Consider the following 21,307-nt stretch of genomic DNA (forward strand, 5'->3'; position numbering starts at 1 on the left):
CCCCCCCATAAGGCATTAGGGACAAATAATGTGGATTAATGTGGATTATTTTTGTATAACAACTTGTCTTGAAGTGTTATTCCTTCCCTAATACTATCATTAATCAGACCCAGGTTTTCAAACATGCATTCTCATGAACAGAATCTTAGGAAGACTGATGTGACTTAGTGACATTTTCTTAGAGAAATTATCAGGAGGGCTCACATTGTATGTGAACAGAAACCAATAGATTACTGAGAATGACAAACAAACACCTTTGGAGATCTTCTTTTTTTGGCTTTTTCGCCACAGTGAATCATCCGTCTCCATACCCCCGCTGTCCTCTACATCTATGTCTTTCAAACCAACTACCTTCCACTTTTCCTCCTTCCTGGTGGCTCCAGCCTCCATGTCTAAACCATCTCAATCTCGCCTCCCTCACCTTGTCTTCAAAACGTCCTACATGCTCTAATAAACTCATTTCTAATCCTGTCCATCCTCGTCCTCAACATCTTCAGCTCTGATACCTCCAGCGCCACACTCTCTAAACCATACAACATCGCAGGTCTCACCACAGTCCTATAAACTTTACCTTTCACTCTTGCAGATACCCTACTATCACAAATCACTCCTGCCACTCTTCTCCACCCACTCCACCCTGCCTGCACTCTTTTCTTTACTTCTCTAACACATTCTTCATTACTTTGCACTTTTGACCCCAAGTACCTGAACTCCTCCACCTTTACCACCTCTTCTCCCTGCAACTGCACAACTCCACTGCCCTCCCTCTCATTCACACACATGTACTCTGTCTTACTCCTACTGACTTCCATTCCCCTTCTCTCCAGAGCGTACCTCCAACACTCCAGGCTCTTCTTAACCTGCTCCCTAATTTCACCACAAATCATATTATCATCCGAAATAATCCACAGAGACTCCTGTCTGACCTCGTCTGTCAACCTGTCCATCACCACTGCAAACAGGAAAGGGCTCAAAGCCAATCTTTGATGCAGTTAAACCTCCACCTTGAACCAGTCTGTCGTTCGTACTGCACACTTCACTGCTGTCATACTGTCCTCATACATGTCCTGCACCACCCTCACATACTTCTCTGACACACCTTTGGAGATAATTTTTTAACTTTTTGGAAGGCTGTGGTAGGAGCCTTCAATATTACAAAGAACCTTTAAAAGAACATTTTTGTCAATAGTGTACAATACACTTATTGAAACAATGGACATCAGATTTTGGTTGTCATGGGTGGGACTTAAACCAAGGTTGATGCTGTGGAAGTTACGGTTAGCCACGGGACAGTCTAAGTATAGGGAAAGAGGCCCTAAGAAACAGAAACAATAGTACAGGAAAAGGTACAAAATTCTATGTGAAATATTTTATGAAAAACATTTACAATTTTCTTTTTCCACAAAAAAATATTTTATTCGAGCAAAACAAAAGGCCTCAAAAGAGTCAGACAGGAACATAACACTGGCCACACAATGCCAGAAACCACAGGGAAACTTGCAGGTAAATTGAACACAGGTGGCAATGATTAACCTAATAAACAAAAGTAGAACAATATGAGGGAACAGTGGGGACATCTCTTGGACAAAGAATGTAATGCACAATAAAAGTCCTGAAAGGACAACAAAAACCGCAGCTGAGACAAGGAGGCAAAGTGACATCCATAACAGGGAGGGTGAGTAACATCCTCAATGAGACAGAGAATCTGACTGGCATTCTCTACAACACAGAAAAGACAAGTGACATCCTCAACAAGACAGGGAAGAGGAGCAGCATCTTCAACAAGAAAGGGAGGCTGAGTGATTTCCTCAACAAGACAGAAAGGTTCAGCAAGGTCCTCAACCTGACAGAGAGAATGAAAAGTGGAAAAGGGCAGGTGAGATAAAGCTCTGTTTAACTACATTTCATAATCCATAGCAAAGATATAAAATCTGGAACCATGGCTCCTTCCCCCACTTAAAAAGTGCAAGTGTGGGGCAGTGATTGTGGCCCTATGAGTCTCTATTAGCAGTTCACATATAGTCATAACTCTACGAAAGCAAATTTTTGCAGTTTATACATCTTTAAAGTGGTAATTAGAATTTCAATATAATTTAAAATATATGAAGTGGTAAATGAGCATGTTATGAAGTGTAACTCTTGTTGAACAGCTGATATTCATGGTGCATATTCAAACCTCCATTAGAGAATTTTTTTTTATATCCTTTCATTTTCAGGTCTCTTCAATTTAGTAATTATCCTTTTAGGAAATCATTCAGTTAGGCATTTTCCTTCTCATTTCTTTTTTGAACTTATTTTGTTAAACACATCTGCATCTTAGATAAAATGGTAATCATTGCCTTTGGGAAAAAGACCAGTGGTGGTGATTGAAAGTGTGGGAAAGAATGTAAAAAACTACAAATTCTTTTTCAGCCATACCACGAGAAAAGATCTCCCATGATTCTAGAGGGATGAGGCTGTCATATGTGTTTCATAAAGTATTTTTTTGTGTGTTCATTATTGGATCTTCTCAATAATGTGTATTGATAGAAAAAAAAATTATATAAATGCAATTAAATATACAATGGTTTGAGAAATTGTACAAATGTATAAGTGTAACTGCATGAAGTAAATATACAAAGGTTTGGAATTTGATGTAAGTGTTTGAATGTTGAAGTGTAGATATGAAGGTTGAAGTACTGAAGGTTTTTTATGATTGAACACTTGCTCTTTCTTTAACAAAGTGTAAGGTGTAGGAGTTAAAGTATGTGTGGGAGGTTTTCGGAGTAATGCAAGAATGTTGGAGTATGTATATTAGGTTTGAAGAAAATGTACCATGTTGGAGTAAGTTTATGAATTGTTTATGATTGTTGGAGTATGTGAATGAATTTTTAAGTACAGTATATGTGTTAGGGTGTGGGTATGTGTATAAATGGTGGCATATGTGTGTGAGAATTAGAGTATGTGTTTCCGGGTTGAAGTAAGCAAGTAAGTGTACTAGAGTCAAAGTAAGTGTATAAGGGTTGGAGTAAGTGTATGTGTTGGATTATGTCTATATGTATTGAAGTATGTGTATATGTATTTAAATATGAGTATATGTATTGCAAACTGTGTATATGTTTTAATGTATGTGTATATGTATTAGAGTATGAGTATATGTATTGCAAAATGTGTATGTGTTAATGTATGTGTATATGTATTAGAGTATGAGTATATGTATTGTAAAATGTGTATATGTTTTAATGTATGTGTATATGTATTGGAGTATGCGTATGAGGGTTGGAATATGTTCATGAGTATTGCATTATGAGTATGAGGGTTGGAGTATGTTTATAAATATTGGATTATGCGTATAAAGGGTTGGAGTATGATTGAGTATTGGAGTATGCGTATGAGTATTAGAGTATGCATATGAGGGTTGGAGTATGATTATGAGTATTGGATTATGCGTTTGAGGGTTTGAGTATGTTTATAAGTATTGGATTATGCGTATAAGGGTTGGGGTATGATTGAGTATTGGAGTATGCGTATGAGGGTTGGAGTATAATTATGAGTATTGGAGTATGCGTATGAGGGTTGGAATTTGTTTGAGTATTGGATTATGCGTACGAGGGTTGGAGTATGTTTATGAGTATTGGATTATGCGTATGAGGGTTGGAATATGTTTATGAGAATTAGATTATGCGTATGAGGGTTGGAGTATGATTGAGTATTGGATTATGCGTATGAGGGTTGGAGTATGTTTATGAGTATTGGAGTATGCGTATGAGGGTTGGAGTATGATTTGAGTATTGGAGTATGTGTATGAGGGTTGGAGTATGTTTATGAGAATTAGATTGTGTATGAGGGTTGGAGTATGATTATGAGTATTGGATTATGCGTATAAGTGTTTGAGTATGTTTATGAGTATTGGATTATGCGTATAAGGGTTGGGGTATGATTGAGTATTGGATTATGCGTATAAGGGTTGGGGTATGATTGAGTATTGGAGTATGCGTATGAGGGTTGGAGTATAATTATGAGTATTGAAGTATGCGTATGAGGGTTGGAATATGTTTATGAGTATTGGATTATGCGTATGAGGGTTTGAGTATGTTTATAAGAATTAGATTATGCGTATAAGGGTTGAAGTATGATTGAGTATTGGATTATGCGTATGAGTGTTTGAGTATGTTTATGAGTATTGGATTATGCGTATAAGGGTTGGGGTATGATTGAGTATTGGAGTATGTGTATGAGGGTTGGAGTATAATTATGAGTATTGAAGTATGCGTATGAGGGTGGGAATATGTTTATGAGTATTGGATTATGCGTATGAGGGTTGGAGTATGTTTATGAGAATTAGATTATGCGTATGAGGGTTGAAGTATGATTGAGTATTGGATTATGTGTATGAGTATTTGAGTATGTTTATGAGTATTGGATTATGCGTATAAGGGTTGGGGTATGATTGAGTATTGGAGTATGCGTATGAGGGTTGGAATATGTTTATGAGTATTGGAGTATGCGTATGAGGGTTGGAGTATGTTTATGAATATTGGATTATGCGTATGAGGGTTGGAGTATGTTTATGAGTATTGGATTATGCGTATGAGGGTTGGAGTATGTTTATGAGTATTGGATTATGCGTATGAGTATTTGAGTATGTTTATGAGTATTGGATTATGCGTATAAGGGTTGGGGTATGATTGAGTATTGGAGTATGCGTATGAGGGTTGGAATATGTTTATGAGTATTGGAGTATGCGTATGAGGGTTGGAGTATGTTTATGAATATTGGATTATGCGTATGAGGGTTGGAGTATGTTTATGAGTATTGGATTATGCGTATGAGGGTTGGAGTATGTTTATGAGTATTGGATTATGCGTATGAGGGTTGGAGTATGTTTATGAGTATTGGATTATGCGTATGAGGGTTGGAGTATGTTTATGAGTATTGAATTATGCGTATGAGGGTTGGAGTATTTGTATGAATGTTTGAATATGTTTATAAGTATTGGAGTATGTGTATGAATGTGGAAGTTTCTGTATAAGGTTTGGAGTTTATGTATAACAGTTGGGGTACGTGTGCAAATGTTGGCGTATGTGTATAAGGGTTGTCGTATGTGTACGAGGTTTTGGAGTACAGTAAGAACACAAATTTTGGAGTAAATTTACAGATCAAGTCTCCAATTTTTAGGCACATTGCATGGCAACGGCTTATTTAACTGTGACAAATGTGCCAGTAATCCTTGGTTTAAGTTTCTGGTTTCTCCAAGGAGAAAGCCATCCAAAAAAAGCTGTCCTTCACAGACAATAAGGACTTGATCAACACACAAGAATGTGCTCTTGAGGGAATCTTCCAGTAATTGGCCACAGAATTTCTTTAAGCAGATGAAAAAAAACTGAAAATGGCAGACATATGAGAGAGTTCTTAACAAATTAGACTCATCTCTCTATGCAGACTAGACAGAGGAATGGGTGGAATGGTGGGTGGGTGGACTGTGTTTATTTTCCTTCCAAAAAATTCTGAATATGAGCATTGGATCCCTCAACAGGCAGTTCATAAAAGCAGGAATGCACTTCAAAGAATGCACACTATCTACCCTGCATGGATAAAACAGCTGCTACTTATAGCTGTCTGCACAAGGGCCAGCAGTTTCATCTGTACGTAATATAGCTCAATATAAAGACACACATACACAACAGCATGCTTTCATTCAACCTAAGTCTTTGTGCTTTATATACGAGTTTCAGAAGACCACATATTTACAGCCCAACTCATTTTTTAACCAATAATCCAAGAGAAAAGGAGAAACCTCATCCTTTCAAGTTGACCAGGAATGATCATTGACACTTAGCATCAAACATCTTTTGGGGAAAATCTGAATCTGTGCTTAATTAGCACTGATGGTGTTTAATAAAACAGCACATCTGGACAGTATTTGTGCAAAAGGCTTATAGTGACAACTGCACAGTGCTGTGAATATCTATATGAGGGAGGTTGAAATAAATCACACCTCAGAAAGATAAAACTAAGACCTATGTATTTATTTATAAGACATTGTGATGTATACAATCTCAAAGGTAGCAAGTATAACAGTACATTTCATGTAGTACTAGTGGTTATGATGTAAAGCAGCTCACTATTATCATGACTCTACATATTGTCTGCCATGTTGAATGGACTTTTAAATTCATATGTTCATTTAAATGTATGTAAATGTACATTTAAACATATGTTCGTTCAACATCCATTATAAAAAAAGCACTTATATATAAGAAATCACAATTACACACATCTAAGTACACATTAATTTTTTTATGTACAATCCCAAAACTTTAATCAAATCAGTGCTGATCTGGCAATCAGGTGAAGACTGACATCTTTAAAGGCATACCCACTTATAAATACTTTTAATTTCCTTGTGCTACTTTTAAGACCTGAGGTACCTGATGGTTCAGTCAATAAATCTTTCTCCTTTATTGTTTAATTGTTTTTAAAAAATGGTTTATTAGTGCATAAAAATATATATTTAAAATACTGTACTATGGTTTTCTTTATTCCTCTAACAAAGTAGCTTATAATATAAAGTCTAATCATTAGCTTATAATATAAAAGTTAATAACCAAAAAATCCTGGAAGTAAAAAAATAATAATTTAGAAATTAAGGAAACGCTGCCCTCTAGCGCTTAGACAAAGTTTATGAAGGTCCGGTGGTGTAAAATGTCTCCTTTAAAAGTTCTCATAGGTCAAATGAATCAGTGGTGACAACAGTTTCCATTACAGTGCTTAACTATCAGTGATTATGGCTATAAATAGCCCTGGATTTAAAACAGATTCAAAGAACTAAAATAACTTCTAGGACTACCGATGCAAAAGCACTGACAAAGTAAACTATGCTTTACAATCAAACAATCAGTAAATAATTAAGCATACTTCAAAAATCTTTATTTTATTTCTGTGACTCCATTTTACACCTCATACTTTTAACTTAATTTGTTCTGCATAGTTTATAGTTTTTAAAATCTAAAACACTCCTAGTTCATATGTACATGAAAGTTGCATCATCCTCATTTCCTTAACATCATAGGAAGTAGAAAAGGCCCCTCTATTTCTTATTGTCTTTTTTCTTTAGTTCAATATTAATGAGACAAAAGAAGATTATCATTTATAAATTAAAAGGTTTTGGCTCACCAGCACATCAGAATTTGCATCATCTGAATCTCATATCTACACTTATTGAGGCTCAGTTTAAACAGCGCCATCTTGTGGTACTCGGTTGACATTTTTCAACATTGAATCACTTAACAAAATGGCTGTAAGAACCAGCAATGATTTCAATACATTTAGTACTGCGTAACTTATTACATATCTAACAGTTTAAAAGCAGCAGTTTATGATTGCCTCTATGTTCCTTTAGGTTAAGGATCTAAATTTACATCTACATCTGAACTTCTTGAGCTTTGGGACAATTCAGGTTGCTCGTTGCTGAGTACATGTCTTACCGCCGACCACAAGATGGCGCTGTTCAGACTGAGCAGCTTCTGTATAATACTGACTAACGCACTCTTACACAGCATAACACAACACAAAGAGAGAGTAACTGGTCAAACACTGACCTGCCTGAACATTTGTAGGTCCACGATAAATTATGGGCAAGAAGCATAAAAAGCATAAATCAGAGAAGCACACGTACGAAGGTAGGATGTGGTATTTAAATGGTTTATGTTTTTATTAGCTACATAACTGCGGTAACGGACGGCTAACTTAGCTAGCCGCTTTGAATCACGTTAGCCTTTGAGCTAGCACTTTATCCATTGATTGATAATAAATGGATGGATGGATGGATGGATGAATGAATGAATGAATGAATAGATGGGTAGGTAGGTAGGTAGGTAGGTAGATAGATAGATAGATAGGTAGGTAGATAGATAGGTAGGTAGGTAGGTAGGTAGGTAGGTAGGTAGGTAGGTAAACTGACTGATCCCACAGGGAAATTATAATTTTACAACAGTCAGTTCACAGACATACAACACAGTACAAGCTTAAAGATGTAGAAGAATATTGAGGCTCAGTTAAATTAAACGATCTCAATGAGACAGAGATTAAAATGTATATAAAACATACAAAAAACAACAACGATACATTGTTTACAAAAGTGCATTCAGGTGGGAATGTGAGAACTGCACACTGAAGAAGATTGTGAAAGTTAAAAATTTGCACTGTTTATGAACATGATCATTGTGTGTGTGTGTATATATATATATAAAAAAAAATATATATATATATATATATATAAATATATATAAATATATATAAATAATTAATTGTAAATTTAAGAAAATTAAGAAATTGTTTTTGTTTGTTTTTTTAAACTGAAAGTAGCTAAGCTTAGTTTCTTGCATGGTTATATATTGTGTAAGTGAAGCTTCTACAGCGGTTCAGACTGTATTACTAATCACAGGTTTATAACGTGCTGGGTTATATGGGTTCTATAGTAACAGCCAGTTCATTAGAGATTGAATGGAATAAAGGGAATGTGATCATTTATATGAAGATCTAGTTCTCTACGAAAGGAGTACAGTGTAACACTGTACCATATACCATGTTCATGACGGAGGAGTTCGTACTTTTCTGTTTTATGTTTAACACGTGAGAATATATGAGAGGCCGCTGAAGGAACGAGTGTTTATAGCTGCTATAATAGAAATGAGAGCAGGAAAATAAACATTGGTTTCAGCAATGTTCCACAGCATCAAGTGTAACTATGAAATTATTGCGAGGAATCGAACATTTGAGAATGTTGTTATAGGAACATTGGAGTCATGACATTTGAAAATGTTTACTACGTCCCAGTTTACCTACTTATACTGTTAGGGTGTGTAAATATACATTTAATATCAGACAAATTGCCTGTGAGTAAAGAAAAGTATAAAAAATGTTAAACATTTTCTGGTGTGTGTATAAACAATGTTTTTAAATTCAGTTGTAAAATACGTAATGTTGCTGACTAAAATGATCACAATTGTCTTTTTTTTCTGTTGCGTACAATTTTCTTTTGGCACCCAACAACAACAATAAAAAATAATAGCACAATTTTAGTTTTGTACAAGAAAAAAATATTTTAATTTGCCACTTGCTTGTGTACATTATTTTTCATTTGATTAAAAAGAGGGGAAAAAGTAGAAACACTGTTAGCAATTGAACAGATGACAGATTTAAACCTGACGTACTGCTGGTGTGTAATATACCGTGTATTTTTTTGTGTGTCAGAATACACAGACCGGCCTCTGAAGCTAGTTTTGAAAGTAGCAGGTAATGAGGTCACCACAGGCAGCGCCAGCCTCGAACCTGTTCACAACGATCAGGTAGATTCTGACAAACACAAGGACAAAAAGAAAAAGAAGAAAAAGAAGGACGAAAAGGATAAAGAAAGCCCCCCAGGTTCACCTGGCGAGGACAGGAAGAGAAAGGTAATAAATAACACAGTGTTTGTGTAAATGTCGATGAGGATGTTACGATAATGTTTAAACAGGCGCGTGTGCATACATTTGGAAACAGTTTAGCGTTTTGTGTGCTTCTAGATGACGAAGAAGAGGAAAGGTCACGATTCAGGAGATCAGGACTGGGACGAGCAGAGCAGAACTCCGGTCCGGTCATATGTGTCCCAGGATAAACCCCTCACTCCCTCACTGGCTAAACCAGAAGGTGTTTGTGTTCCAGTATGAATGCAGATACAAATGGATGAATGCAGATATTATTATTTTTTTGGTCTTTTTGTATTGCTGCTGTTTGGCACATGATGTCTATGAATAGACACGTGTATGTAAAATTTTAGCATGAGGATTTCTTTTAAAGCATAATAATTAGGTAATCCAGCCTACATTATTTCAAATCAAATTTTGTTTGTCACATACATACAGAGTACGACATGCAGAGAAATTCACGGATTTGTGAAACTGCATACGTTACATCATACTTTCTTTCTCTCTCTCGCTCTCTGTATACTGTATATATTTGGGCTGTCGAAATAAATTTGTTAAAACGTTCAACCAAATCCATTTGAACAGCACTGATTTTATTAACGTGCGATTAATGCAGTGAATAAAATAAATATAATATATATAAATAAATGTAACAGGTGAAATTTAAAGCTTCAACACACATTTATCCATGGTGTCCTTTTCTAACATTTTTGATCACTAAACATTTGTTTTACTGACCTGCCATGATGCAGTCATCCGGCAATTAAAATCGTCCATGTGGAAACAGCAAAAGTTCCACTTGGTATACTGATGATTTTATGAAAACCCCTTACATTTGATAAAGCATCCATATTTGTGTATGGTCATGTTGATTAGAGAATTAGAAACTTGAAAAGTATTAAGTAGAGGTACATTTTAGAACAGATAAAAATATGCGATTAAGTTGCGATTAATCCCGAGTTAACACGTGACAATCATACAATTCATTTTGATAAAATATTTTAGCCGAATATATACTGTGTGTGTGTGTGTGTCTGTGTGTATAGTGTGTGTCTGTGTGTATAGTGTGTGTGTGTGTGTATAGTGTGTGTGTGTGTGTGTGTGTGTATGTACAGTGTGTAAAGTCTAACTCTTTTGCTCTGTTTCTTTGTTGTGTTTTGTCCCAAATAGATAAAGAACAGACTCCACTACAGGAAGCACTGAGTCAGCTGATCAGGCAGTTACAGAGGTCAAAAGATGTTGTGAATACCTTATTACTTTGTAAAATCTTATGTTCCTTGAATGAAGCCTTGCTGCTGTACTTAATATTTATAGTTTGCTTATAAAAGAAAAAAGAGACAAACATTCTGTATACTATAAAAATAAATATTTAGTTTATATTATTATATATTATTTACTGCCTTTAGATGCAGTGTTTCCCTACTTATTATTTACATGAAATATTTGCATGGATTGGTGTCATGTCAGACGGGCAAATTTTTATACAAAAGAAAAATCAAGGCATAAGGTTGGTTTCCTGCTCCTCAGAATTTAGTTGGGCTCTTCTACTCATTAGGATGACATGCAAAGTGTTGAGTTTGCTTCGCAATTCTGTTGTTTGTAGTAATGGTGCAATAAACTTTAAAGCTAAAATAATGCTTTTTTGTTGTTGTATTGTTTTAGAAAAGACCCAAATGCATTTTTCTCCTTCCCTGTGACGGATCTGATCGCTCCTGGCTACACTCTGATCATTAGGAGGCCCATGGATTTCAGCACGATGAAGGAGAAGGTGAAAAGAGAGTGCTACCAGTCCCTCGATGAACTAAAGGTACTTTGTTTAGTTCAATCACACCCACCGTAATTTGGCATACTGTACGTGGCAGATGTATGACCTCGCAATACCTTTTCTTTAAACAGATGGATTTCAGGATTATGTGCGAGAACGCCATGATTTACAACAAGCCAGATACAATTTACTACAAGGCTGCAAAAAAGCTTCTTCACTCTGGAATGAAGATTTTAAACCCTGTGAGTTCCCGTTTGGACACGTGCTTGTTTTAGTGCACTGTGGACACTAGGGGCAGTACACTGTTGCATTAAGACTGGAGCATGGGGTATTACAGCATGTTAACATTAGGATGAAAGAATAGGTTAAGATAAGGGTGAAATGAAAACTTCATTTTGAAGCATGTGCATTAGTGATGGCTATTTATAAACTTGTTTAAGTGTGTGTGTGTGTGTGTTTATGTAGGAAAGGCTTGAAAGCCTGAAGCAGAGCATTGAGTTTATGGCAGACCTAAAACCAGGCAGAGGATCAGAGGACGGAGAGGAACAGAGGTCATCCAGTGACCCCAAGGACAGGTCGTCTCCTATGGATACCAGTGACAACTCGCAGTCACCCAGAGTGGCGCACCGAGACATGCCCAGGTACCACCACCTAATATCATGTGATACCGCTCATCAGCTCACTCACACCTCAGTACTGCAACACTGTCCTAATGTTTTTATTTTATTCTTCAATCATTTTTTGATATTTTAAAATGTGACTGACCAATAACAAAGCAGGTCGTAATCACACGATCCTCAGAACAGAAATAACTGCTTATGGCCTGTTGTGTTTGTCCCAGAGAAGCATTTAAATAAATATTGTGCTATGAATAAAATGATGTGAGAAAACACATATGGCAAAGAGTGACTGCATCATCCAAAAACATTACTGTAGGTCAGGAGTGTCAGTCTCTCTCTCTCTCTTTCTCTCTCTCTTTCTCTCTCTCTCTCTCTCTCTCTCTCTCTCTCTCTCTCTCTCTCTCTCTCTCTCTCTCTCTTCTCTCTTTCTCTCTCTCTCTCTCTCTCTCTCTCTCTCTCTCTCTCTCTCTCTCTCTCTCTCTCTCTCTCTCTCTCTTCAATATTCTACCGATTATTCCAACAATTAATGGAGTAATCGTATAGGAAGTACTTTTTCTTTATTAAAGAGCAATACTAAATATACAAGAGAAAATAAGACGAGTCTCTTAAAATAAACAAGTAATTTGTTTTCTTTTTTACAAAAGTTGACATTTAATTTCTGAAATTGCACACAAGAATATCTGTGAAAACGAAACCCATTTAGTGCATTTAATTGCAGTTACATGAAAATATAAATATATAAATAAAATGTACAAAAACATTTCAGCGTAACCGCACTGCACGTTTTACTTAGTTAATTTGTTTGTTTTAGTCTGGAATTATCCCAAACTTAGGAAACATTTCGTCATTTCCTGAATCCTCTGAAAGTCTGCTTCCACCACATTAAAAAAAGTTTGGCTAATTCCAGTTGGCTAATTCTAAACAGTTTTTTTCTCGCAATTCTGACTTTACTTCTTGTAAACATCCAACATTTCTGGTGCATCCACCGGTAGCTATGTTGTGGGCCTGAAGTTTGAAGCTGTTGGTGTATGAACAAGGCGCCTCTGCTTCATCTATCTTGTTTCGTCTCCTCCAGAGCTGAGTGTTAGACAGAGTTCTCTTCAGGGATCAGAGGCACAGTTTGATACTATGTACTTTTATTGATTGTAGCCCATTTTATTTTCAATGTGTAAAACTTTCTGGCACTTTGGGGGGTGACGCTGCTCGGTTGGCTAAAATAAATAAACTTGGAATTAAAAAAAAAAAAAAAAAAAAAATGTTTTTCAGAAAACGGGCTTTCAGGGAAAACACAATGCTCTATATGTTTGTTGCCAGTTAATTTTTTTTTATAAATGTCCACGAGGTGAGACATGTCAAGCACTTATATTTTTATAAAAGTTTTAATGATCCCCCCTCGTTTGTCTTTGTTTCCAGTAAGGAAGCCAAAGAGGAAGCTCAGAGGAGCACAACCCAGGCAGAGAAAGATCTAGAAGAGATTAAAAAGATTATAGAAGAGTCTGGAGGTAAACTGTCCATCAGAAGCCTTCAGTGTGAGGTGAGTTACTAACTGCACCATGAGGCAGGTTTTTGGCATCATTTTTCATTTTAGACGTTGAAGGAAAAAAAAAAAACCCCACTGGTTTGTTTAATTGCTCTTGAATATTTCTTTTACTACGTTTTACTTTACCTGGTAGCTGGACTTTGAGAGGAGGAAGTCTGATGGTACGACTACGCTGGGCATCGCGAACCCTGCTGAACCGAATGCTGGAGGTAACAGTGTGTGGTGTTTATATAAAGATAATTACAGTGATTTAATTTAATTAAAAATATGTAAGCAGTGATTAAATTGTTGGTCATCAATTTAAGTGCAGGGGTAAGGATGTGAGGGGTGAGTATTTTAAGGTGTAACTGTCTTATTTACTGCATAGTTTACTGTAGTGTGTGTGTGTGTGTGTGTGTGTGTGTGTGTGTGTGTGTGTGTGTGTGTGTGTGTGTGTGTGTGTGTGTGTGTGTGTGTGACTGGCAGATCCAGGGTACTGTTCAGTGAAGCTGGGGATGATGGGAGGCCGGCTGCAGACTGGAGTAAACACTTTGCAGGGTTTTAAAGAGGACAAAAGAAACAGAGTCACTCCTGGTAACACACATGTTTTTCTGTCGTTCTTACTTTATATCTTTCTTTTCTTTGGTTTCTATTTTTCTTACGCTGTCTCTTTCTCTGTTTCTTTTTTTTGTTTGTCTGCCCATCTCTCTGTCTGTGTTTATTCTTCTCTCCCTTTCTGTCTGTCTCTCCTACAGTGGATCTCTCTCTGCTTTTCTTTGTCTGTTTGTCTGTCTGTCTATGTATCTTTTTTTTCACTCTTGTACACTCTCATGCATTCTCTCTCTCTCTCCGTCTCAGTTTCTCTCTTTCAGTGCATCTCTTTATCTCATCTCCTTTTTTTTTTTGCATGTTTGTCACACAAATGTTTCAGATGATCAAACTAATTTAAATATTAGTAAAAGACAACACAAGTGAACACAACATGCAGTTTTTAAATGAAGGTTTTTATTATTGAGGGAAAACAAAATTCAAAACTACATGGCCCTGTGTGAAAAAGTGTTTGCCCCCTAAACCTAATAACTGCTTGGGCCACCCTCAGCAGCAACAACTGCAATCAAGCGTTTGCGATAACTTGCAATGAGTCTGTTACAGCGCTGTGGAGGAATTTTGAGCATGAACCACCTTTTTAAGGTCATGCCACAGCATCTCAATAGGATTCAGGTCAGGACTTTGACTAGGCCACTCCAAAGTCCTTATTTTGTTTTTCTTCAGCCACTCAGAGGTTGGCAACACTTTTTCACACCACCGTACACAGATATTTTTATATTTCTTTCTTATGGAAACAGTTAATTTATTATTAAATGCTGAACCGTAGCTATTTAAAGTGTACTGAAGTTATTCGCAGTAGGGTGATTACGACTCCTCACTCATCTCTCCCGTAGTCTTTTTCTTTCAAAATTAATTTAACACGGACACCAGAAAGATTGTAAAGATCTTCTCAGAGTGCTGACACCAGAGACTCCTTTCATGAACATTACATCAATGTTTTCTAGCTTTAAAATATCAGTTATATGGAGCACTTGCTGTCCCAGTGCATGAGCTGCCACTCCAGAAACGATAACATATTAGGATGAGCACTTTAATATAAACCCAAATATGTTTCAACCACAAATTACTGTATAAGTCGTATATAAATTAAATCCACACCAGTTAGAGTCAAGATTTCAATTGCACTAATGAGACATTTCAGAGCTGCGAGGTGAGTTGAGGACACCGGCCCGTGTGTGTGCCTGGATAACCTGTGATCCCGTGTAACACGTCTGTCTGTCGATGTTTTTCGTTTCAACAGTGATGTATATGAATTATGGACCGTACAGCTCATACGCTCCGACGTATGACTCCAGCTTCGCAAACATCAGCAAAGAAGACTCTGATCTGATCTACTCCTGCTATGGCGATGAGTCCAGCCTGCAAGGTTCTGAGAGGTGTGTGTTTACATTATTTTGGGTAATGTGTGCATATTCGAATACAGGATTGGACTTGCAAAATATTATACATCATACAGTGATAACAATTTTAATCCAGAACTGATTCTTTTTTATGTAATATAAGCAATAGGAAATGCCTGAATATTCACCTACTGCTGTGTGTGTGTGTGTGTGTGTGTGTGTGTGTGTGTGTGTGTGTGTGTGTGTGTGTGTGTGTGTGTGTGTGTGTGTGTGTGTAAAACTGAGTCAGCGAATCCAACCCCCACACAGTCAATGCAACCATTCATATTCATCACAACACACTCACTTCGGAATGTTATTTAACACTTGTGCATATGTCGCGTGTGTGGCACATTTTAGTATTGCAGAATTCCTGGCCAAGTCAGAGGAGCACATGAGCAGACTGGCGGATAATATTTTGGACTCTCTGACCAATGGAGAGCACTCCAGACATCTGAAAGAGACTGAGGCTGTAAGGATGAATGTTTTTTTTTTTGTTTTGTTTGTTTACTAAATTCCAGATTGTTGAACATAAGTTCTTTCTGCCAAGATCAGACTGCTGATTTAAAAATGATACAAGTTCCAGTGTTTTACACAAAATCATGTTTAAAATAAAGCGTAGCTCAGAACTGGTACATGATGAATAGGATGTGTGTCAATAATAATCTCATGAAATATGATCTTGGATCCTGTGCTTTTACCCGTTCTTTACATATTGGACATCAATATTTAAACTATTGATTGACTGACTAATAAAACAAAAAAAAAACAGTATAACACTTTCTCTTCTGTAGAGTGGCCAAGAAGGCAAAGAGCCAGCAGAGAAGTCTGACACTGCTGATGATGTTGAGGTAAGACAGTATAAAAAAAAGGGGAAACACTTTTTTTTTTAAAAATCAGTGTTTATTTATAGCTGACTTTATTTAGTCTGCATGATTCTGAAGGTTTTCATTAGTCAGTTTTGGCACAGTGGGAAATTCCCAAGACCTTAAACCGCTGAGTCACACCTATTGACCTGTTATATATGAAGAAGCGCACTCAGGGAAGCAGTGGTGGAAAACGTAAACATTTTTGATGCCTATGAAAAAAATTATATATGTCAGAACCTCGGAAATTATATTCCTATTCACGTCAGGGCAGACATTGTTCAATATAACATTCACAAACAAATCTTAAAAATAATAATAAAATAATGTGGAGTAGTGTGTGTGTGTGTGTGTGTTTGTGTGTGTATCTGTTACAATTAAAAACCCACTTTTGAAAAATGTATGATGCCCAGCAGAATGGAACACTAAATTTCATCAATTATTCAAATGCAGTGCTCATAGATCAGTATGTTTACTTTTGTACCTCAGTTATTTAAGCAGGTCATCTGTAATTTCAGTCAAGTTAAAAAAAAAAATTGTTTAGCTTATTGCATATGGCTGTAGCTGTTTTATTATATAACCAATGTAACCAGAGTCCAGTTTTTGCTGAAGATAAAATTCAGCAGCATGCACACAGTCACATTCTTCTGTAACTGAGTAAAGTAGAACGTTACATAAGTTACTGAAATATGAATTGATATAAATGGTATAATATGGTTTGAAGGGTTTTGAGTGTATTAAGTTTGTATGCAAATGTTGATCCAAAAGCAAAACAACTTAAAAAGTTGTTCAACCTAGTAAATGGAGTCTTTTACAAGTTTGAGAACAAACAACTTTAGCTTAAAAACCCACAATAGAATAATTAAAGGGTGCGTGGTAGCAGAACGTGATGAATAATTCCTTACTTGACGGAGTGTGCGGTCAAAATGGCTTAATCGGCATCGCTGCACACGCTCTGGCATTGTGCGGCTGTCAGTTAACGTTTTTGTGCTCACAGAGGTTTTTGTTTAAAAAAAATCCCTGTGCCAAAAAATATAAAGCAGCTGAACAGCACTTTTTTTTGCAGCAGCAGAGTAACTTTTGAAGGCAAATACAATGCCGTTTTAAAGTCTTGATGAATTTGGTTTTTATGGTGGGGGTCAGTTTTAGGTTTTGATGCTTACGATAATCTAAATAATAGATACGTCTTATTATATCACTGTTAATCATGAAAGAAAAAAAAAGCATTTTAATTACTAAATCTTTGTACATCCTTGTAAATGTAATACGTCATTAAAACCCTAAAGAAAAGATGATTCCCTGAATGTCCTCTTTTCTTTAAAGACGGACTGTGAAGGACAGAAATGCGTCCGGTTATTTATTTATTTTTTTAAACTCCCATCTGAACTCTACTTCATCGGGTAAACCATCTGATCACATGAAGTGAACATGACCCTAATCGTGATGGAGGTTTTCAAATATCAATTTTGTAGCAAGTTCTTATTTTTTATACTATACCCCCTTATACTCCTCCCATTCACTCCAGACTCCTAAAACCTTCAGAAGGTCATAGTTGGATGTCTGTGAAAGTTCCCTCAGACCCACTGTGAAACTAAACAATTCCTAACCAAAGAGTGGAGAGGAACACATTTTATGTGAAGGACCTAACAAAACCTTAAACATTCTTAAAAAGTCTGCCATATTTCACAAACGGACTACGAATAGTTACAAACATTTGATTGTTTTAAAAAGAAATAAAATGTAAGGCTTTTAGTAGGTTCAGTTGTGAGTTGCTGTGTTGTTGTTCTGCAAGTTTAGAGCACCAGACTGCAGGAGTTAGTATCCTACCCTGGTAAGCCTGGTAAAGCAGACAGAACCCCAGTATGATGTCTCTTTCTGCTTCTCTGCTCTAAAGCAGCTGTGTAAACAAAGCCAGTCTACCCTCCCACACACACACACACACACACACATAGGAGCATTTGAGGATGGGTTCCCTCTTGAGTCTGGTTCCTCTGAAGGTTTGAAATGCCATCTCAGGGCTGTTTGTCTTGCCACAGTCACCACTGGGACAAACTTACAGTTATAAGAAACAATCTTGTACATTCTTTGTCTAGTTTGGAGACCATGTTCACTGTTAAAAGCGCTCTCACGTCTACCAAAAAAAAAAGCCATGGGGGCAAAGTTCCATTAAAAAATGTTCATAATCCTGGCCAAGTTTAATATGTTCCTTCCTTGGAAGCGGTTTCTTTGAAGCGGGTGCGAGTCTCCTTGTTTCTCTGCTGGTGATGTGAATTAAGTAACAATGGCATAAATAACAAGGTGTAACATTTTGCACTGGATAAGTCAAGCATTTATTGTTTTCACTAACAAATAGTTCATTTCCTTCCTTATGTGGGTCACTTGATATGCTGTGTTTGTATGAATAAAGAGGCAAAGTGTGATAAAGGATGTAGGTGGGAGCAAAAGTTTGGGATTATTTGGGGGGGGAAATAACCTATATTGTGTTGCTCAGCAAGATGAAGTCGTTATTTTTTTATGTTCAATTTAATTCATTTCATTCATTCATTTTCTCCCGCTCCTGCTGACCCAATTTAAATCAATTCAAGTTTATTTCTATAGCGCTTTTCACAATGGACATTGTTTTAAAGCAGCTTTACAGAATGTAAGAATTATAGAACAACATTTGTAATAAGCAAACTTTTCGTATTTGGCTCCAATGAGCAACTCTCATTTTTTGAGTTAGAATTGTTTTTAAATATCTACCTGCCACCATATCAAAAGTTTTTTTTCTTGTCTTGCTGAACATGCCCACCATTTTCCTCTCTTCCCCTCTTTAGGTGGTCAGGTCAGAGGTCAAATCTGCAAACAGCATGACCGTTCTGAATTCAGTCATCAGTTTGGGTTTGGGTCTCGACATCTTACCAGAAAGCTTTGACTCACAGGGTGAGTGTTTGCACTTGTTAAAGCACAGACCACACAAAACTCATCCAAATCCACCTCACCGCATCCTTTAGTCCTTATTTAAAATGAATCAATAAATGTATATGGCTGCTGAATAGAATTGCGATTTTCCTTTAGGCCATACCCACTGCCTGAACCTGCTTTTGTTGTGCTTTTTTTTTTTTTTTTTTTTTAAGTGAAAGCAGAATATTTAGTAGACCATATTGACTTTTCTTTTTCTTCACATCTCAGAAGCTGAACAGTTCCAGAAGAAGCTGGACGAGACGACCGTTTTGCTGAGGGACCTGCACGAAGCTCAGAGAGAAAGACTCAGTGCCAAACAGCCTCCTAATATGATCTGCCTGCTCGCACCTACTGCCAAGGAACTACAGCTAGGTACACGTTCACAACATTCCTACACACACACACACACACACACACACACACACACACACACACACACACACACAGGTTTCTTCTCACTCTTAACTATAGAGCACATTTATCTACTTATAATTAACCCAGCACAAGTTTATCAGGGTTTTTTTTTCTGAAACGTCACGATGATGTGTGTTGTTTTTTTGTGTGTGTAGCGGAGAAGGTGACTGAAAACCTGGCTCAGCTGACCAGTCAGGTGACTCCTGGAGATGTGAGCAGTGTGTATGGCATTAGGAAAGCTATGGGCATATCAGTGCCTAGTGAACCTACAGAGGATACATTCACACACCTGACCACAGGTACAAAACACATGCACAAATACTGTTTATGCCGCAACTGAATATTTCAGTGTAAGACATTTGTTTACTTTTCCAATACCTTAAACCCAAACCATTTGCACCAGTAGTGCTACTAATAATTTTCCCACACCTTTTGTTTGATTAGCTGTAATTCCCGAGCGTAGGTGCAGTTTATAGTAAAACATTACATAATGTTAACATTGACATTATAACCTTATGTGAAGTGGATAACACTTGATTATCTCTGCATCACAGCACCTGTTAGTGGGTGGGATATTTTAGGCAGCAAGGGAACATATTGTTCTCAAAGTTGACGTCTTAGAAGCAGGAAAAATGGGTGTGTTTGAGACGAGACCAGCTTGTGATGGTTAGATGACTGGTTTAGAACATCTCCAAATCTGCAGCTCTTGTGAGCTCAGCCTGCAGTGGTCAGTATCTATCAAAAGTGGTCCATAGAAGGAACCGGTGGTAAACCAGTGACAGGGTCATGGGCAGCCAAAGGCTCATTGATGCACGTGGTGAGCACATGCTCGACAGGTCAGAACTGTTTTTGCAGCAAAAAGGGGGAAACACCACAATATTAGGCAGGTGCCCAAAATGTTATGTCTTATTGATTGGTGTGTGTGTAGTGTGTGTATGTGTATGCTGCTCCAATAATTCCCATGAACTAAAGGATACTAGCCATTGTGTTTGTACTGTAAGCGTAACAGAAATGTTTATCCCTTTCCAGTGGGAGCAGAGCAGCTGGACAGTGTGTGTACGGGCTCTGATGTCGTCCCCACAGCGTAATTGTATTGGTCATTCCTGTGTTAATGGTGCTCATGTTGTCTAATGTTTATATGCAATTTGCTTAATAAATGTGTTTTTTTATTAAATAGTTTTTATGAAATCTGTCAATGCAGAAGATTTTTTACTTTTAAAACGTTATGAGGTGGTATCAAAAAGTTTCATGACTTGCTCTAGAAACTAGAAAGTACTTTTATTTACGTTTACACACCATCACCTTTAAAATAGTCCCCTTGCACAGCAATACGGCGCTCCCAGCATTCCTTTTCGAAGTGTGCCAAGCACCTTCTGTGGTTCGTGTTGGATCTCCGCACTGGTGTCAAAACGTCAGGAAGAGCGCAAAGTCTGCAGGGGGCAAATCTGGAATGTAGGGTGGGTAGGTGGGTGCGGAGGTGAGAACATGTTGTTTCCAGCGAGAAACTCACGTGAGGTGAGCTCGGTGACATGGTGCGCACGTGCTCAAAATAGCACCTAATGTACACTGAACACAATGTATTTTGGCACACTGACTTATGAAGGTCAGTGCTCCTGTGACTGCGCGTGCAGCCTTGTGCTATTGATGTGTTCTAAAACTATTCCCGAAGTTTATTGCTACCACCTCGTTTCAGGCAATCTCTTATTACAGCCAGTAATATTTACGGGCTTTAATAGATGTACCACC

The 21,307-nt window shown here is 37.2% G+C and overlaps 1 protein-coding gene across 3 annotated transcripts; it reads left to right on the plus strand.

Annotated features, from left to right (window-relative positions):
* Positions 1-1,642: 1,642 nt before the first annotated feature.
* Positions 1,643-20,749, plus strand: brd7 (bromodomain containing 7). 3 transcript variants are annotated; one of them, XM_083550882.1, is made up of 17 exons: positions 1,643-1,876; positions 9,244-9,434; positions 9,546-9,669; positions 10,617-10,674; positions 11,109-11,253; positions 11,343-11,453; positions 11,677-11,852; positions 13,245-13,365; positions 13,505-13,580; positions 13,837-13,944; positions 15,200-15,335; positions 15,699-15,810; positions 16,133-16,189; positions 19,021-19,126; positions 19,376-19,519; positions 19,717-19,860; positions 20,591-20,749. In XM_083550882.1, the coding sequence occupies exons 3-17, from the start codon at positions 9,546-9,548 to the stop codon at positions 20,647-20,649; spliced, it is 1,677 nt and encodes a 558-aa protein (XP_083407008.1). In that variant the 5' UTR covers positions 1,643-1,876; positions 9,244-9,434; the 3' UTR covers positions 20,650-20,749. The 3 variants fall into 3 exon arrangements, with proteins under 3 accessions (XP_083407008.1, XP_083407006.1, XP_083407007.1); XM_083550880.1 differs by lacking the exon at positions 1,643-1,876 and adding an exon at positions 7,505-7,661 and having other exon boundaries at positions 9,235-9,434; XM_083550881.1 differs by lacking the exon at positions 1,643-1,876 and adding an exon at positions 7,505-7,661.
* Positions 20,750-21,307: the final 558 nt, after the last annotated feature.

Source organism: Silurus aristotelis, assembly GCF_946808225.1.
Source record: "Silurus aristotelis genome assembly, chromosome: 9".
NCBI lineage: Eukaryota > Metazoa > Chordata > Actinopteri > Siluriformes > Siluridae > Silurus > Silurus aristotelis.

What these genes read in the sequence shown, in the direction of transcription:
- brd7 (XM_083550880.1), top strand. Translation starts at nt 7,613, where the DNA reads ATGGGCAAGAAGCATAAAAAGCATAAATCAGAGAAGCACACGTACGAA. An exon ending in AGAGAAGCACACGTACGAAG is followed by an intron (nt 7,662 to 9,234) that starts GTAGGATGTGGT and finishes TTTGTGTGTCAG; the next exon opens with AATACACAGACCGGCCTCTG. An exon ending in AGAAAGCTTTGACTCACAGG is followed by an intron (nt 19,127 to 19,375) that starts GTGAGTGTTTGC and finishes TTCACATCTCAG; the next exon opens with AAGCTGAACAGTTCCAGAAG.